This window comes from Ciconia boyciana, chromosome 6 (assembly GCF_034638445.1).
Source record: "Ciconia boyciana chromosome 6, ASM3463844v1, whole genome shotgun sequence".
Lineage (NCBI taxonomy): Eukaryota > Metazoa > Chordata > Aves > Ciconiiformes > Ciconiidae > Ciconia > Ciconia boyciana.
The window spans coordinates 27,360,794-27,378,701 of NC_132939.1; the positions used below are offsets into that span (position 1 = coordinate 27,360,794).

The 17,908-nt window shown below is 37.8% G+C and overlaps 1 protein-coding gene across 1 annotated transcript in view; it reads left to right on the plus strand.

Moving 5' to 3' along the window:
• The window catches only part of MYBPC3 (myosin binding protein C3), a 64,883-nt gene continuing 46,975 nt past the window's right edge, over positions 1-17,908 (plus strand). Inside the window, exons 1-8 of the mRNA XM_072864264.1 lie at positions 1-99; positions 9,043-9,309; positions 11,891-11,986; positions 12,249-12,335; positions 12,483-12,631; positions 13,626-13,743; positions 15,141-15,189; positions 16,464-16,508. Coding sequence (XP_072720365.1) covers positions 75-99; positions 9,043-9,309; positions 11,891-11,986; positions 12,249-12,335; positions 12,483-12,631; positions 13,626-13,743; positions 15,141-15,189; positions 16,464-16,508 — 836 coding nt within the window. The 5' untranslated portion in view covers positions 1-74. The remainder of the gene's footprint in view (positions 100-9,042; positions 9,310-11,890; positions 11,987-12,248; positions 12,336-12,482; positions 12,632-13,625; positions 13,744-15,140; positions 15,190-16,463; positions 16,509-17,908) is intronic.

Sequence of the window (17,908 nt, forward strand, 5' to 3'; positions counted from 1 at the left end):
TGCAGTCTCGTCCCTGTTTAGCTCAGACCCTGTTTTCTAGATACAAGTGGGTCTTCATCAGAAACAAAGTGAAGATGCCAGAGCCTGCAAAGAAAACAGGTAAGGATCATAACTGACAAAACCTAAGACCAGCTTGACAGAGAAAAATGTGAGTAGCTTTTGTACGCTCGAGAAATGAGATGCCTCAGCGGAAAAAAAATTAGGGAGCAAAAAGAGACAATATTTTATGAAGTTATAAATATAAGAGATGTTGAGTGATGTTGCAGAGAAATCAGTAACTAGTCTGGCAACCTTCAGCCACAGAATTTTCTCAAGAGACTTTGGATGAGGAAAGAATAGAGGTGAAACACATTTAATTCTCAGATTCTTTAAATTTCTCATTTCCTTTCCCGGTCACCTTTAGGACTCTGAAAAAAGCTTGTAGTCTCTCTCTTGGGCAGTTAGGCAGTATAAACCTCTCCTGGTTTTGTTTCGTTTTTTTCCTCTGATATTTTTGAGGAAGTGTAAGTGGCAAACTTTGATGGTATTTGTTGTTAGTGAAATCTCTGTGAAAATGAAAGCAAATGGCAGCTGGTTCAGAGCTTACTCTTTCTAGTTCTTCCAGCTAGTGACAGTAGAGCTCTAGGAAAAAAGAAGACATTGTACTGTAAAGAATATATGCGTATTTCTTCTCACTCACCCTCCTCCATCCTTTCCCCTTGAGCTAGAAGATAACTAACCATTTTGAGAAAGCCAAGGTCACAGAGCCCAGTGCAAGTCCTGCTCCACTAGAAAATCATCAGGAAAATATTTCTGATTTAGGAAAGTTCTAATTTAAAACTGAGATATAAGGAATCACTCAGAGGCTGCCCACATAAGAAAGAAGGGGAGGCTTGGGATAGGGTGTAAGGTGCAATGAATCTGTTTGTCTGAGAAGGAGGAAGTGACTCTGTGAAGCAGAGGTAGGGAGAGCTTAGCTTCAGGACACTTGTGTGTGGGTAGAGGAAGATGTCTTAGGAGCACTTTGTGTCCACAATTAAGTTTGGGAAAAAAGTTGTCAAAAGCTGAAGTTATGGTTGCTTGAAAAGTGTGCAGATATCCGATACACAAGGCTGGAGAAAATTGTACTAAATTTGGAGTTCTTCACTTTTACAGCTCTCGCTTCACTGTTGCCAGTGTACACCCAGAATCACTACTACCTGAACGTACAGTACAAGGTGCATGCTTTTTTAATAACGTGCAGTTTCCAGAGTTAGTCAATAATAGCTGTTGATACTTATTAATGTAGGCCTTTGTGCTTTGCAAAGGACTGAACAGGCATCAGTCTCCTGTTAGGCTGGTCAATGGGAAAATCTCCTGTGGTCACCACAACAAAAGAAGAACTTGTTAAGAACTTTCATTTTGGCTAAAATATTTGGAATCAGCCAGTGCCAGAGGCAGAGCACAAATCCAGCCTGTATCTCCCATTAAGAACTGCAAAGCACTAAAGCATGATTAACTCCAACAAGACTCTGTGTTTCCTCTCTATGATAACTCTAAAGCAACAGTGGTGTCACCAATCCTTCAATTTTATCACAACTATAACATCATCTGATGTTCTTAAAGCTGCAGTTTCTGAAATCAGATGGAAGTAGAAGAGTATATACCAGACCTTGTAATTGTAGAGAAAACCTTGAACATATAAGCTGTAAAGGTTCAGCAATCACCCCAAAAATAAGACCTTTATAATCATATTCTATTTTTAAAGTCACAGGATTTTTGAGATTTATTGAAATGTCTAATGCTTGTGATTGACAATGCTGGCAAAAAGAAATATGACAGAGCAGGCAAAATTTGACAGTGTGGCCACTTAGGCATTGTGACTTTTGATTTCTAATGGTTTAACTGCCTTTAAATTAACTTTTTCAGTCTCTGTGGATGAGAGGCAACTTCTCTGTTTGTGAAGATGCCCACCTTTGCTAGCTAAAGGTGAAGAGAAATTCTATTCCAGCTTATTTCTCCAGAGAAATCTAACAGGTGTCTAACATCAGTGGTCCTACACAATTCTTATGAATAAACCAGCCCAAACACTGTCATTATCACAGCAGAGTGAGGAAAAGGTCTTATTACCCACTCTGACCGAGACAGAACCAGTCAAATGTCCCATAACTTCTAGACGGGATCTTCTCATTCTCCCAAGAGACATTAATCCCTTTGGTTTTCTGTTTCATGTTGTTTATATAGTTCAAGCCATTTCAAGATGGGATAATGTTGAGCGTAACCTCAGGAGGGCTGAATAATTGTCTAGCAATTCATACAAAGGAAATGCTTCATGCCATAGAATGATCAGAGATACTTTACCTATACCTGCTGTTTTAACAAACTTTTTAACATGTTAAAAAAAACCCAAAAACAAAACCACCAAAAAACCCCACAAATTCTAAAACAATGAAGTAGGTTTTCCAACAGACATTTTACTTTAAACTGTCCAACTAAAATACTTCAGGATAAGGCACTGCTCTATTTACTTGCAGAATACCAAAAGAACTGTCATAGCTTTCCAGAAAATCTATACACTCCCCAAGAGCAACAGGATTTAGAAGACCTGTAGCAATTTAGTGTCAGAGCAAACAATCAAACATTGAAAAGCATCACTTCTTGCAGGGTTCTGTTGCAGAAACTTTATGTTCTTCTTCCTTTGATTTAAACATTTCATAGTTAATCTCTGTTCAAAGGCTCACTTTTTGGAAAGTTCTGATCGCTTTTTTTGTTGTGAAAATTCAGAAAGGTTAAAAAAACCCAACCATTTCCCTAACAATATTTTGTGACATTAAGAGGAAACAGCTGACTTTTTAAACACCAAATTTAGTAGATAAATGGAACTTAATGGGAAACGTGCATTATTATATCTGGAAAAGGAGAAGTCTGGTATTACTCACCTTATCTGAAAATCAGTCAATTTTTATTCACATATTTTATGATTGAGGAGTCTAGATTTTACAGTTCAGATTAGGAAATTTTATCAAGGGTTTATAAATAACTTGGCTTGTACGTACACAGGGGCTTTTGGCATTAACAATAATAATCAATGTTGCATAATGAAGAGTAGACTGTAGAATTGTAGTTTGAATATAAGCTCATCGTTTTACATTTGCAAGCACCTAGCACAGGAAAGTACTGCTCCATGATAATGAACTTCTGTGCACTACAGTAATGCAAAAATAAATAACAATAATTCAGATAGATGTATTTTCCTCTTTCATAAGTGAAGATTCAAAGCAAGCTGAACATTATTATCCCCATTTTACAGAAAGTATGATGGATGCATAGAGAGAAAGAGGTGACTCTGCTTAGTGAAACTATTCCTTGCCTGTTGCTCATGTTACAGGAATTTACAATCTCAGCTGCTGAAGTAGGCAAGGAATGATAAGATTGAGTAGTTCAATAGCTTTTGGATCACAGAATGATTTAGCTTGTAATTGCAAGAAGCCACTTAGGTCCTGACTGAGGAATGCGTAGCATCTTTATATAGTTCCTCAGCAAGGAATTTACAAGCTCTGTTACTGAAGTCTGCTTATCCACAGTTTGGCTTTTAACTCAATGGAAGAGCAAATGGTATAAAAGGAAAACTAGATGCCAAGTGTAAGTACTAAAGCAAAGATAAATTTTCAACGTGAAGCCTTAACAAATTAAGGAATTCCAAAATCTAATACTACTTCTGTAATATTAATTCAATACATTGGCCAGATTCATATTTTAATACCAAATATGCAGAATGTGCAATAACATAACTCAGCTTTGTGGGAGAAAACCTGTGACTATTTTTTCTAATTACACTCATCACAGATTTCTGCTGGAGTTTGTAGCATGTGCATTCAACCAGATACATTAGATTCTCCTAAAACATTTATACCTTTAATAGTTTTTATTTTAGAAAGGCAGAAATATCATTTGAAAGCCTTATCTAACACACATTCTCCTTAAGTACTTATCTCCCTCTCCTCCATGTACATATCACAAATAATGAATGATGAAGAGCTGAATTCAGGGCCACTACTCTGAAAAGTGGGATGAAATTTAAAAAAAAAACACAAAACAACAAGAGAATGGCTCTCCTCTATTACTCTATCTAGTTAAAATCACTCTTGTGGAATACACATTTCTTCCTCACTTTCATTTCACATACTTCACGCATACTTTGAAATTCAGTGATTTTAGGAAAAGGTTTTCACATAATGCTTGTGATTCTTAACAAGCCAAATTATTTAGAGAACGTGGCTAGGAACTGAAATTATTCCAGTTATTTAAACATTATTTTCATATACGTCTTATCTCCATTTTTTCTGACAATAATCAAATAGGAATGTCTCTTCTAGCTTCTAATAATAACTTTTATTCTTATTAGGGATACAACAGTACTTAGTAGCTACTTACCAACAATTTAGTGCTGTACAAAGACAACAGAAAAATAGTCTCTGCCTCAAAACACTTACAAAATAAAAGCCCAGTAAACAGATACAAAAGTCAACAAGAGAGCAAAGGAAGCAATAATTAGTACAATAGATAGCGAGCTGGGTAGTAGCTTAGCCATTTCCTAAGTTTTTGCATAGGAGAGTATGAAAAAGTTTTGAAGCAGAATAGTAAACTAGGTTGATGGTGGATGTTAGAAGGAGATTGCTTCAAAGCAGGTCAGAAAGTAAGGGAGAAAGCATGAAGGCGCTAGTATGAAGATTTAATAAATGGCAGCAGTAGGAAGGCAGAACATTAGTTTTATTACTTTATTTAGGTGAAAAGTGAAGGAAATTGTTTTTGGAATTTAAATGATTTCATTCTAGTTTAGTTTGACCAAAAGCAAATGTATTTTATATTTCTTCAGCCTCCTGATTGAAACAGTTATTAATAAACTAATATCAAAATGCAGTCTGATCATGGACCTCCAAATAGAGCTTTTTAATACTAATTAATAAAGCTGTAACTCACGTAACATACATAACTGTATGGCTAATGTGCATCTTCAGGTGTTACAAGACTTTTAAAGGATGGGTGCTGCATGCAAGTTCTGGTAGCAGCAGCATTAGCTGCCGAAAAGTTTTCTGCAAGACTATTGCAGACCACATGCAGCCTGCTTCCTCTTCTGCCTGGGGTAGAAGTTTGCTGGTTTACATTACTCAGAAGTTATATAAAGTTCTTTGCATTATGGAAGCTAGAAGTGATTAGAAAGCTCTGGGATATGAGAGGTGAAGTGCTGAAAAATGGGTTAGCACAAAGTGGCTCTAGCCTCATTTTCTTTCATTAGCTCCATGTCCCTCTTCTCTCCCCATGTTAACTCCCCACAGCAATTCCAATTCCATCCCCACAAAACACACACACAGAGTACCTATCGCTCCCCTTCCCTTCAATAATTCCTGTCATCATCAGCACTGGTAGCTCATGTGCGTCTCTGCCCTCTCTCCAGAATTGCTATAGTATGTTAGTACTAATGTCACCTTTCTCTCCCTTTGCGCAGGGTGGGTCAGAATCTACTGGGAAGCAGAGAGTTAACAAAGTGGGCAGCAGAGGACATGGGCTACTTGGTCATCAGGTGCCCCAGCCCAATGGCTCCCAAGTGCATGTTCGACTGGAGTCTGGATAAACACATGATAGTGCCTGAGATCTGTCAGTGCCTGACAGGCACAAGAGCTGTAAGACGTTCCACAACATCACATGAGAGGTGTCACAGTCATTGGGTTTTCCACAGCCTGATGGTGGTGGTCGTATCCAAGAGTGTTCTGAGTATGGGATGGATACATGGAATTCAGAGGGGCGTATCTGGGTAGAAGCCAAATGTTGAAGTGAGAGAGATTGCCAAAGGGGGAATGTGTTTCTGATAAAAGCAGGCAAAAGTGAGGCTCTCAGGACAGACAAAAAGTTTTGAATGGTGGTGTTTAGGAACATTCCTAATGAGTAAATAGCTGGATTATGCTGGTATAACTGCATGAGAAAAAAAAAAAATCTGCTGGTGAACTTGGATTTATGTGTTACTTAAAGTAGCAGCCACAATGAAGGAGTCTGGGAATAGCTGATTTCTCACTTCTCTTTCTTCTGTTAAACAGAACAGCACATTTTTCCCCCAGAAGGAAAAATTATGGCATTCTCTTCACATGGTTGTTCAGAAATCTCTGTTCTGCAACAAAGTAATTTCCTGTAAAATCTCCAGCCGTACATGGCTACTTTTCCTTTGCAAATATGAACAGTGAAAGATGAAAGGGAATACAGATGGATACAGAGACACACTACTTTGGACACTGTTACCACTGATTCTGAATCTCAAGTGCAGGAAAATTACTCTGAGAGTCCCCCTTACCTGTGAAAAAGTGGGTTCTCAATAACTGTTCTTGCAGGCCGTTATTCTCATGGGAGATTTTGAGCTTTTCCGATTTTATGCTTTACTGGAAGTATTCACAATAATTTTAAGTTGGAACTGAAATGAGTCTTTTGGCAGGAAAGGGAGAGAGGGAGGGAAAAAAAGACAAGGAGACTTACTTGTAAACTTCTACATATGTATTTAGATTTCTCAAAAGTCAGAAATATTATGTGGTGGTGGAGATTTCTCACTGTGCATGTAGTCCTGGCCAACAATCTGTTTTTGTTGAGTCATCTGAAGTAAATGTAAGAAACCTAATCACTTTGCAGGGTGTGCAGCAGATCACAGAGTTACTTCCAAGTATGCATGTCTTGAAACCCTGCCATTTGCAGGCTGGAACCTTTACAGGCCACACTGCTGTTAAGTAATTAATATATTTATAGATTCTTTTGTGCTTAAATAGAAGAGTGATGATGATAGCACTCAGAGACAAAAAACATGCCTCTTAGCTGGTTTATCTCTCGCATCATAGGGAGAGGAGCCAGATAGTAGATATTTCAGGAGTGGGTTCCAGAACTGACCTGGCTCCCCACTGTGCGGTAGCCTGGCCACTTTTACATTTCTTCTGAATTCTATACATCAGACCTGCTGTCTACAATAACTCTTCTGCAATTATTCACGGTATCAAAGTATATCCTGCTATGTTGTTTACTGAAGTGCAATACTACATCAAAAGATGTGCCACTGATAACAGGCATTTGAGTACTGTGCTATAGTATAGAGCCCTATGTTCTACACAGTACTATGTTCTGTTTAAGAACAATTACACCACTTACAGGCCCAAGGTTAGAAAAAAACTCAAACAAAAGCATGCAGGGACATTCCATTCCCTGAGGAAATTTCACACACTTATATCTTAACATGGAAGAAAAGCATGCAGACTACAACAGGAGCTCAGTCAAGCTGAGCTCTAGGCTCAGTGCAAACCAATTTTTTTTTTTTCATCAAATATATAAAATGCGGGGAAAAAAGAAAAAAAGAGAAAAATGTAATTTAGGGGGTTTATATAACAAAGAGCAAATACAATACATATTCAATTCTAAAAGTGTTTGTAGTTGATACTTTAATTGATGTTTAAGCACCTTTGAATCCTTTGCAAAACAATGCAAGAAATGTGAACTCTGAGTAAAGTCCAAAGTCCATCAGAGGAAATCTTTGCAGATGTAACTCCACTGAGGTCAATTAATATATACAGTCTGAGGACATGCTACAGGAATAGAGATTTTGTGCAATGAACTAGATGGGATTATTAGTAATATACCATTTATACTAACTAAAGTACCTGTTTGAACATGACTATAAACTATTTATTTTAAAATATTTCTATGCCATGTTCCCTTCATTTTTGTAAAGCAGAGTCAAAAGTTTAAAGCTAATTATAACCATTGTCGTGGTGTTTCAAAGAGTTCTTGTTGCCGCCCAAGTAGAAGAGACAATTTGCCACAGAGGTGACAGGTATAATTAAATGTGAGGGAATTACTAATATTTTATAAAAGCGTGGTTATGCAGGGGTAAGTCAATAAAAAGATGACATAATGATGCACAAAAACCATTTAGTGTATGAATCAGAATGTTAATTACTGGTATTTTTATACATGAACATAGCTCATGGCAATTAGCAAAAAAATAACAGATTTCATTAAGACCGAAACATGAGCATAAAATGAAAAACTTGACTCAAAATAAAGTTGAAGAAATCTAAATAAATAAATCAGGGTAAAGAAATTAGCAAAATAAATTACCTTACTAAAATCTAATCTCGAGAAAGATTAGGATACTCATGGACCAAAATCACGATACATTGCTTGCTTTCCAAATTCCTATGTGTTGTGCTACTTCGATTACATATGAACCAAAAGAGATGATTTGGTTTAGGCTTGTTCACCCCATATATTAATAATTTAATTAATTCTCATTATAAGCATCATAAGTGCTTCTTGACACACAGAGGAAATAGTTTGATCCACTTTGTAATTAATGAGAAAACTAGTTGTTGTAGAGTGCTACGTAGGCAAGTACTTCAACTTCTAATGCTGAACTAAACATTTGAATGCAAACAACAATAGATATTATTTTAGCTGGGATAAAATTACAAGGGCCATCATAGGAATGTGCATCCCTTTCCACTAAAGCCTTGATCAGTCAAAATAGAAGGACCAAAGATGAACCACTAATTAATTGTGGTATATTAGGACACAGGTTACTGCACAAACTGCAATTTTGTTGGAGGAACAGATCCTGATCCTGTTTAACAACTGTATTAAGCAACTGCCAGGACAGAATTAATATTTCTAAATAAAACTGCGTGGCAAATTAATGTAGAGACCTTGATATGTAAGAATACATATCATACCATCTTGTTATAAACCAAAACATTCACTTATGAAAAATCAGAGCTCATTATGGGGGAAAGAAGGAGGAAGATGGACAGTGAGATGAGTTTGCTATCCATTCCATTTTATTTCATGACAATATGGAGACGATATGACATCTCAGTCAGAGACAGAACTCGAAAAACACAAAGACAATTCCACAACTTCTCTGTGGAAAGTGTTGTAATTTATATCTTGCATGGGCAGATGGGAGAGAAAGGAGACAGCTGTTACAGCCACAACAGCTGACTACACCAGATATGCCACAATTGCAAAACACATTTTAGTGAGCCCTCTCTCTTTTTTTAGTTTCTGCATTTACCAAGAAGCCAAAGACAACAGAGGTGACAGCCGGAAGCACAGCTGTGTTTGAAGCAGAGACAGAAAAAGCTGGCATCAAGGTGAAGTGGCAGCGAGCTGGCACAGAAATTACTGAAAGTGAGAAATATGTCATCAAGGCAGAAGGAAACAAGCATTCACTGACAATCAATAATGTAGGAAAAGAAGATGATGTGACATATGCTGTAATAGCTGGAAGTTCCAAGGTCAAATTTGAACTCAAGGTCAAGGAACCAGGTACAGCGTTTCCTAAGCAATTCTAATTTCATCAGTATTTCCAGTCCCACATGCAAACTTCATGAATGAGGTCCATGGAAATTAGTCTAACTTAACACTGTAAAATTTCTCTATGGGCAATACGTCTGTTTTGCCCAGTTGTTTGAAGCTACTCATTAATGTTAAGCTGAGGAATAAATTTTCTGTGGCTAAGACACCCATTTCCAGATGTCAGAATTCCACACAGTGGAAATCACAGAGGAAACCTCAATGTACATCTTTATAATTCTCTGTCAAGCTTTTCAACTTAACTATTGAAAAGCAAAGCAAAGCTAGTCTAACCTAACCTGACCTAAACTAAGATGCCTGCATCTTAGCCCTGTTGTGGTTTTTATTTTTTTAATTATTTAAATACTTTTGTAAGAATTGTAACGATCGACAAAAATTTTACAAGTTATGCTGTAATGTTTTTAGGAGCTCATACGTTCCCAAAAACTGTTTCAAAATCACCTGCTAATAAAAATACATATTTCAAGAGGGACTTGAATACAAAGAGTAACCTATTATTTGTATGTCACCTATTGTTACTACCTCTGTATGCATTAAAAGATCAGTTAGATGGGAAATTGAAAAACTTCCCCAGGCTTTTCCTGGAAAAAACTATAAAGATCCAAATTCTCTGGAATTTTCTCATGGAAAAAGTCTGAAGATGCTGAGGATAGATGAAATAATTCGTTTTTTCAAACATTTTGACATTCCTGATCCCTTTTTTTCCCCTCCAAAATGGTCCCCATTTACCATTTCTGGTATTTTAATTTTCCCTTTTTATTTCAGTGAAAAGCCTTAAACTCAGATTGATTATATCACCTCTTCTCCTTTGCTATCACTGTTTATTCTAGCAACATGATGGTAGTGAGATCTTCTGGTCAGCTGAAAAGATACTGGTGAATATTTAACAGGAGACAAGACATCCTGTTCCAGATGAAAAGGCAGTGCATGACAGGTTATGAGGAAGGGGAAATCGTAGTATGGATTAGGACAATTTAACAGCTCTCAGAGCATATAAAAGTATGGTCCTGCTGACTACCTCATCCTGAAAGTAAACAGGTACATATTATCCTAGTTATATCTTTCTCATTGTCTTTCAGGTTAGTTGCAGGTAGAGCCTGCTACAGGTAGACAGCCTACAAATAACAGAGTTACTGAATTTGGAAGTGTAATTGCTACCTAAAAGCAATACACCTCTGACAAGCACACATTGGTGATGGAGGTATCAGCATGTCAAAGGAGAGAGAATTTTCCTGTATACATTATATATTGATGCCTCAAAATAAGCCTCTTCTAAACAGCTACACATCCAAGTTATGGGAACATCTACACTACATTAGTTAGAATAAAGTTTAGTTCTTTCCAGTAAAAATTGAGTTGAAATTTATTTGGACAAGATCCAATGGGATATCTTCTAACAATAAAAGTGGTAGGATTTGATACTTAAGTATTAAAATAATACCAATTTAAAATCACACTGCTTTCTTTTAAGATACAAATACAGTTTAAGGTAAAAGGCATAAATTTTCTGAGAGCAGAGTTGACTCATGTTCATATGTTCACAGATACTGTCTTGTTTTTCAGACCTTACTAAGATTAGATTGTGAAAGAGTAACTGGATTACCCCTTATTATTTTCACAAACAATAATAATTTCAGCTCTTCATTATCAAAAAAATGGAACCCTAACCTGCCCAGACACAGCCACCTCCCTTTGTGACAGAGGAGCCACTCAAATTAGTCATCACATGACACAACAGGGCCAGAAACCTCTGGTGGAAAAGACATTGCAAATAGCTGGGAAACTGCATGTGGGAGTTGTGTGAGAGGTAGGCAAGGCCCTTTGGAAGTGGCTCCGCTACCTATGGAAAAAAAATAAAATCCTTCTGCAGCTGATCTGTTTCAAGAAATTCTACCTCCCTCCATCTGCCCCAGTTGCTCACTCCTACTCCCTTTTCATAGATTTCTGTCTTCTCCATTGTGCCAAATGCATTTGCCTGAATTTGTCTGTGAGGTCATGGTTTAATTGAGAGGCCATAAACTTCCATGAGCCAGGGGAAGAAATGATAGCCGGATTTTTAAAATACTTTCTCCATATTGATTACTAGCAGTGTCTAGAGCTTTTCCCAAGTCACATACAGCAACAGCATTTGGAATATTACATTCCAACAGCAGAGTTAAATAAAATCTCATGAATAAGCGAACTGTTTACAAAAATAAAAATTGCATCATTTTTCATTACCTTTTCTATTTAGACCACTGAAGTTAACATCAAATAATAGTGTTATTCATCAGCTGAGAAGTTTCTACACATCAAGACTATAGAATTTAAAAACCCAGGCATCAGTTCTTTACAAACTCAGCAAAAGAAAGAGCCTCATCATCCGTCTTCAGTAGGCGCCCTCTCCTTCCAGCATGTCCTCTAAGTTCTAGAAAACCACAGCTAATTTCTCTGCATTTTCTAACGTATATTAGAAGCTGTTCTTTTGCAAAATTTATTCAGAAAGGAAGTAGAAATATGACTTTCTTTAATGTCGGCTTACATTCATTTCCAGAAAAGAGTGAGACAGTCACTCCTGCTGAAGCTGCTCCAGCCCCAGCTGCCTCAGAGTTGCCTGCTCCACCAGTAGAAAGCAGCCAAAACACAGAAGGTAATAGAGAACTAACACTGTTATCATCTGGTTCATTAACAGAAGGGAAGAAGAGGCACAGGGAGTCCTTAGAGTCAGTGAGGTAGAGATAGCAGCTGAAAGCAGAACACTAGTGATGAATGACAGAAAATAAAGAATAAGGAATCTCAGAGACAGAAGAAACATATTGAGATATTTTGAAATGACTTAACAAATTCACTATATAGGCTGTAACAGAAGCTGATGCAGAAAGTTCTAACTAGTATTCTGATGTTCATTTCAGTGGCATCCGCTGGGACTCAACCAGAAGAGCCTCTGGACCCTATTGGGCTCTTTGTGACACGACCCCAGGATGGAGAAGTTACTGTTGGTGAGTACAAAATGTGAGTCGAGTGATGTTTGTAAACTGTACCTGTTGCTTGACTGTTTAGCTCTCCATGTACAGGATGACAGCAGTGATATAAGAGAGAAATTAACCACTATCCATAATCTTATTTTAACCTACTTCCCTTACAAGGTGGAAATATCACGTTCACTGCCAAAGTGGCAGGTGAGAGCCTGCTGAAGAAACCATCAGTGAAATGGTTCAAAGGAAAGTGGATGGACCTGGGAAGCAAAGTGGGGAAACATCTCCAGCTACATGACAATTATGATCGAAATAAAAAGGTACAATTGGCAGAGTAAGGTTCTCAGTCTTCTAGATACTAATCTTTAATCTGGGGAAAATATAAGCTAATATAGGAATGTTTTGATATTAAGGTACCCAAAGCTACACACAATGCTATGCTTATGCATAGAAGTCTATGTTTTGACCATGCAGACAAGAGACAAACACTACACACAGACCCTTGCATACCTTATCTATGATGAAATAAGAAAATGTCTGGAGGATTAGGGGAGCAGTTTTACACTATCTACTGCAGTATTCCCTCCATCTTCCTCTCAACTAATAGATACTCATTATATTTAAAAGAAAACAATAAATCAGACAGATACTTAAGTATGGTCTATCTTGGTTTTAATAGATCAAGCATTCAGCTATTAGTGTTGAATTTATTGTTCTCTTGCATTGTCTAGACTACTTTAATTAGCTGAGTAAGATCCATTTTTACCACAAATGCATTCAAAGATACACAAACAGGAAAAAAAGAGAGTCCGTACCACGACTTCTCATCCTGTGTGGTATATGAAACACTACTACCCTCTCCTGGATGGAACAGAACAGACTTGCTCACATTAGCCACTCCTGTTGCTGAATTTTTAAATTTACTGTATACACTCTGGGTAGAGGCTGTATTTGTTTAATGAAAGCTCTATTCCTGTTTCCAGTGTACATGCAATTAGTGTATATGATGACTGCACACACCAGTACAACAGCATAGTTTGCTAATATAACGTTGTATCCTCTGGAAGACCTGTACTTAGTCTGGAAGACTAAATACTCTTTAGCTGTTCCTACAGAACTGGGGAGGGTATATGTAATTTTTATGTCAGTAATGAGTCACCTGCTCAGGAGGTTCTTAATTCTAAAGCAACACAGCGGCATATTTCATCCCTTGTCTATTTCTCTCCATGCCTTAATATGCTGCATTCTCTCTTTCTCTATATTTCGCCATTTCATTTTCTAACTTATGAATTGTATCATTGGTGTCTGTTCCAGGTGTACACCTTTGAAATGGAAATCATAGAAGCAAACATGACTTTTGCAGGAGGGTACAGATGTGAGGTGTCCACCAAGGACAAGTTTGATAGTTCTAATTTCAACCTGACAGTCAATGGTAAGATGAATTCCTGCCACCTTGTTTCTTCCTTGTATTTTTTTTTTCTTCCTGTATGCCCACCAACAATTCTTTCTGGTACATAGTAGCTACTAGACAAGCATAGATCTGAAGTGTAGACCTGAAGAGCTACAGGTACACTTACAGAGGCCAACAGATGAGGATTGGGATGGGTTGGCAGAGATATAGAACATTAGAAGTAATACTTGGATGTCACTCAAGTCAGAACTGTGATACTCTAAAAGAAAGCACACAGAAAGATGCAAATCAGCCCATCTTTTCTCTGGCTTTATTCTGATTTCTGCTCCATTCTCTCATGATATTTAATTCCACTACAATAAAAGAGAGGTCCATTCTTACTTTGGCAAAAGCTCAGTAATAAAAATGGATACTTGAAAAGAAAAAAAAGGGGGGAAATGGAAAGATTTAGACATGTGACACTATTATCAATTCCTTTCTTCCTGATAAATTCAAGTCATGCAGAAGCACCTTGTAATATAAAATTGCTTTAAGATTAGATGATTCATTTTACACAATACATAGTGCCACACTCACAACTGCTATACTGAAAAGCTTATCAGCAATTGAAAAGGAACTACATTTTAACATCAATTTCCCCCTAGTGTGGAAGAGTTTAGGTAAAACAGTATAAGCACGGACCACCTGAAAGAGTTGAACGTTTGGACCATTTCCTGTTTCAGTGGTTCTGTTGAAGGGACTGCAACATTAATTTGCATTCAGCAACCAGTGAGCAAAGACAAAAGTTTATTGAAGTTACTCAATCAGCAGTGTTCATTTTTGAAGCTTCACTAGTTGGCTGTAGGACTCATAAGACTTAGGAGCTGTGACTGCAAGCAGTTTTTCTCCCAGTAGTAGCAGTACACCTATTCATACCAACAGAAGCTCAGAACAGAGTAACAAAGCTCTCTCTATGCAACATCCTCGATGGAGTTTCTGTACATCTCTACATATTTCTAGGAATTTACCTTTGCTTTCAGAGGATGGATTACAATTTATTATTAGTAATAATATTCAGTTGATACCCAGTGGTTTTCTCATTAGGGTTTAAATACTCTGTGAAGCCAGTATTGAAACTAAAATTTACCAGCAGGAGAACTGACAAACAAGAGATAAGACAGTTCATCATGCTGCAGGTTGTTATGAAGCATGAGACAGAATTAAGTTATACATGAAACACTGGGTGTTGAAAGCTAATTAGTGAAGGCTACATGTTCGAAGATGATGCTTCCATCTTTCAATATGTAGTTGATCACAATTTAAAATATAAGAACTTTAGAAAAAAAATCTGCAAAGGAAAAGCTTTAGAAATAGCACTGTATTTTTGCATTATTTTAACTTGCTCTCCCATTCTTGTTCATCACTTTTTGTCACATCAGAAGCACCAGTAACTGGAGACTTGGATATTCGCGCTGCCTTCCGACGCACGTGAGTATCTACAGTAGAAACTTATGTAGATCAGATTATACTTCCATGCAGAATTCATTACTTTCCTAGACAAAACTAACTAAAAGCAAAGCTGTTGTACAAACAAGCACAAAAATAGGGATGTCTACTAAGAAAATATTTCTATTAAGAAAATATTTCTACTATTAAAATCCTATACAACTCCCAGAAATCATCTAAGAAAGAGAGTTTAGACTTTGTACTAGCATAACAATCACGCTTGTTTTCAGTGATGCAATTGATAATGTGTATAATTCTACCAAGAACTTCAGCACTTTTTTTCCAGACCTGTAAAGAGCACTCCAGACATAGACCAATAGAGAAGGAAAAGATTCTCTATAGTGCCTAGTCTTGAACTGACCTGGCTTGAGTAACTACATGTACCTTAATACAAACATTTGCTAAACAAAGGAGTGGAGTCTGATGTGAGCTCTGTAAGCAGTGTATCACTGATAACATTAATACAAGCATTTTGATTGTATTTGTTTTCATGTTCTATAATTATATTAATTGAATGAAGACAATACTGTAAGTGTCTGTGTAAAAACTCAGGTATATGTAGGACTTGGATATTAAAAACTGCAAGGTATTGCACTGGTGTTGAAAAGGCTATTCTCCCCACATCTGTAATACTGTCTGAATTGATATATGACTTAATTAAATAATGTTCCCTTCTGTTAGTAAAATTTGCAAAATTTTTTTTTTTTATTTAGACGTTAACAACATGTGTTTTTTCACTGTTGAGTATTTCTTCTCCCTTTGTGTAATTCAGTTTCTGTTTTAGTTTTTATATATTTTTGCAATGTTACTAGATCAAGAATATCCCAACAGACATCTATTTCTCTAACATAGGACACAAATCATCTGTGGCAACTCCTTGAGCTTTTCCCTATAAGTGCTATTCTTATATGAGATTTTTTTTTAGCATTCTATCACGAAGAACTAAAAAAGGCTTGCAGAATTTATCTACAGTCAAATCCATCTATAGGTAGCTGACCAGCCTCGCTGTGATGCTTACTAAATAGAGGACACTCAGTGCATAGATGCATCGTGTTATTTCACTGCGGTGAAATTAGGCTTCAAGAGTTTCTCTTCTTGCTAGGACAATTAAAAGAATTTAGAATCAGTTCAGAGTGAGTGTATCATCAGTGTGAGCAGCTTCAGCTGTTCAGATTTTCAGAATGGAGCTGTTCAGAATGGAGCCAAATTTTGAACTGAACTGTTTAAATCTGAAGGTTTTTCTTTGATACCCTCAGGAGCCTGGCAGGAGGGGGGAGACGGATGACTTCGGCCTTTCTCAGGTAGCCACTGCCTGTGTAAGCAGACAAATTCAAGTCTAACAGTGAACTGTCTCTCTCTTCTTAGGAAAAGAAAAAAAAAAAAAAAAACCCACATTACTAGCTGCAGCTTAAATTCCAAATAAATCATCGTTTATAGTATGTAGTATTTATATGAGACAAATACATACAAGTAAGTAGTAATGTGAGAAAGATGAGTATAAGTAATGAAAAGAGTAGTTTGATAGTTCAGTGAGAGGCAGATTCATCTACAGAAAAGGCATGTGTTTGGCAAGTAGCATCTTCTCACCATTGTTAGAAGAAAAAAAGTAACTTCAAATTATATGCATGTCTGCCCCCTCTGTTTTGCATGTTTTCCTCTCTACTGAGCACATCCTGACTAAAATTGCCACTGCTCACAGAAATGTACCAACACACATGTACATGAAAATCTGTTGTTTCCTGGCATGCTCTTTATCCTAGTATCATTACTAGGTACCTCGGTACCGGGGAAAATCAGTATCATTGAATGAAACCTAGTATTATTACTTTTCCTTTGGTACTGGGGAAAATTATGGAGCAATTCATCTTGAGTGTGCTCAACAGGCATTCACAGGCCAACCAGGGGATCAGGCCCAGCCAGCATGGGTTCATGAAAGACAGGTCCTGCTTGACCAACCTGATCTCCTTCTATGACCAGGTGACCCACCTAGTGGATGAGGGGAAGGCTGTGGATGTTATCTGCCTGGACTTTAGTAAAGCCTTTGACACTGTTTCCCACAGCATTCTCCTAGAGAAGCTGGCGGCTCATGGCTTAGGCAGGTGTACTCTTCACTGGGTAAAAAACTGGCTGGATGGCCGAGCCCAGAGAGTTGTGGTGAACAGAGTTAAATCCAGTTGGCGGCCGGTCACAAGCGGTGTTCCCCAGGGCTCAGTTTTGGGGCCAGTCTTGTTTAATATCTTTATCAATGATCTGCATGAGGGGATTGAGTGCACCCTCAATAAGTTTGCAGATGACACCAAATTGGGCGGGAGTGTCGATATGCTTGAGGGTAGGAAGGCTCTGCAGAGGGATCTGGACAGGCTGGATCTGTGGGCCAAGGTCAACTGCATGAGGTTTAACAAAGCCAAGTGCCGGGTCCTGCACTTGGGTCACAACAACCCCATGCAACGCTACAGGCTTGGGGAAGAGTGGCTGGAAAGCTGCCAGGTGGAAAAGGACCTGGGGCTGCTGGTTGACAGCCAGCTGAACATGAGCCAGCAGTGTGCCCAGGTGGCCAAGAAGGCCAATGGCATTCTGGCTTGTATCAAAAATAGCATGGCCAGCAGGACTAGGGAAGTGATCGTGCCCCTGTATTCAGCACTGGTGAGGCCGCACCTCGAATACTGTGTTCAGTTTGGGGCCCCTCACTACAAGAGAGACA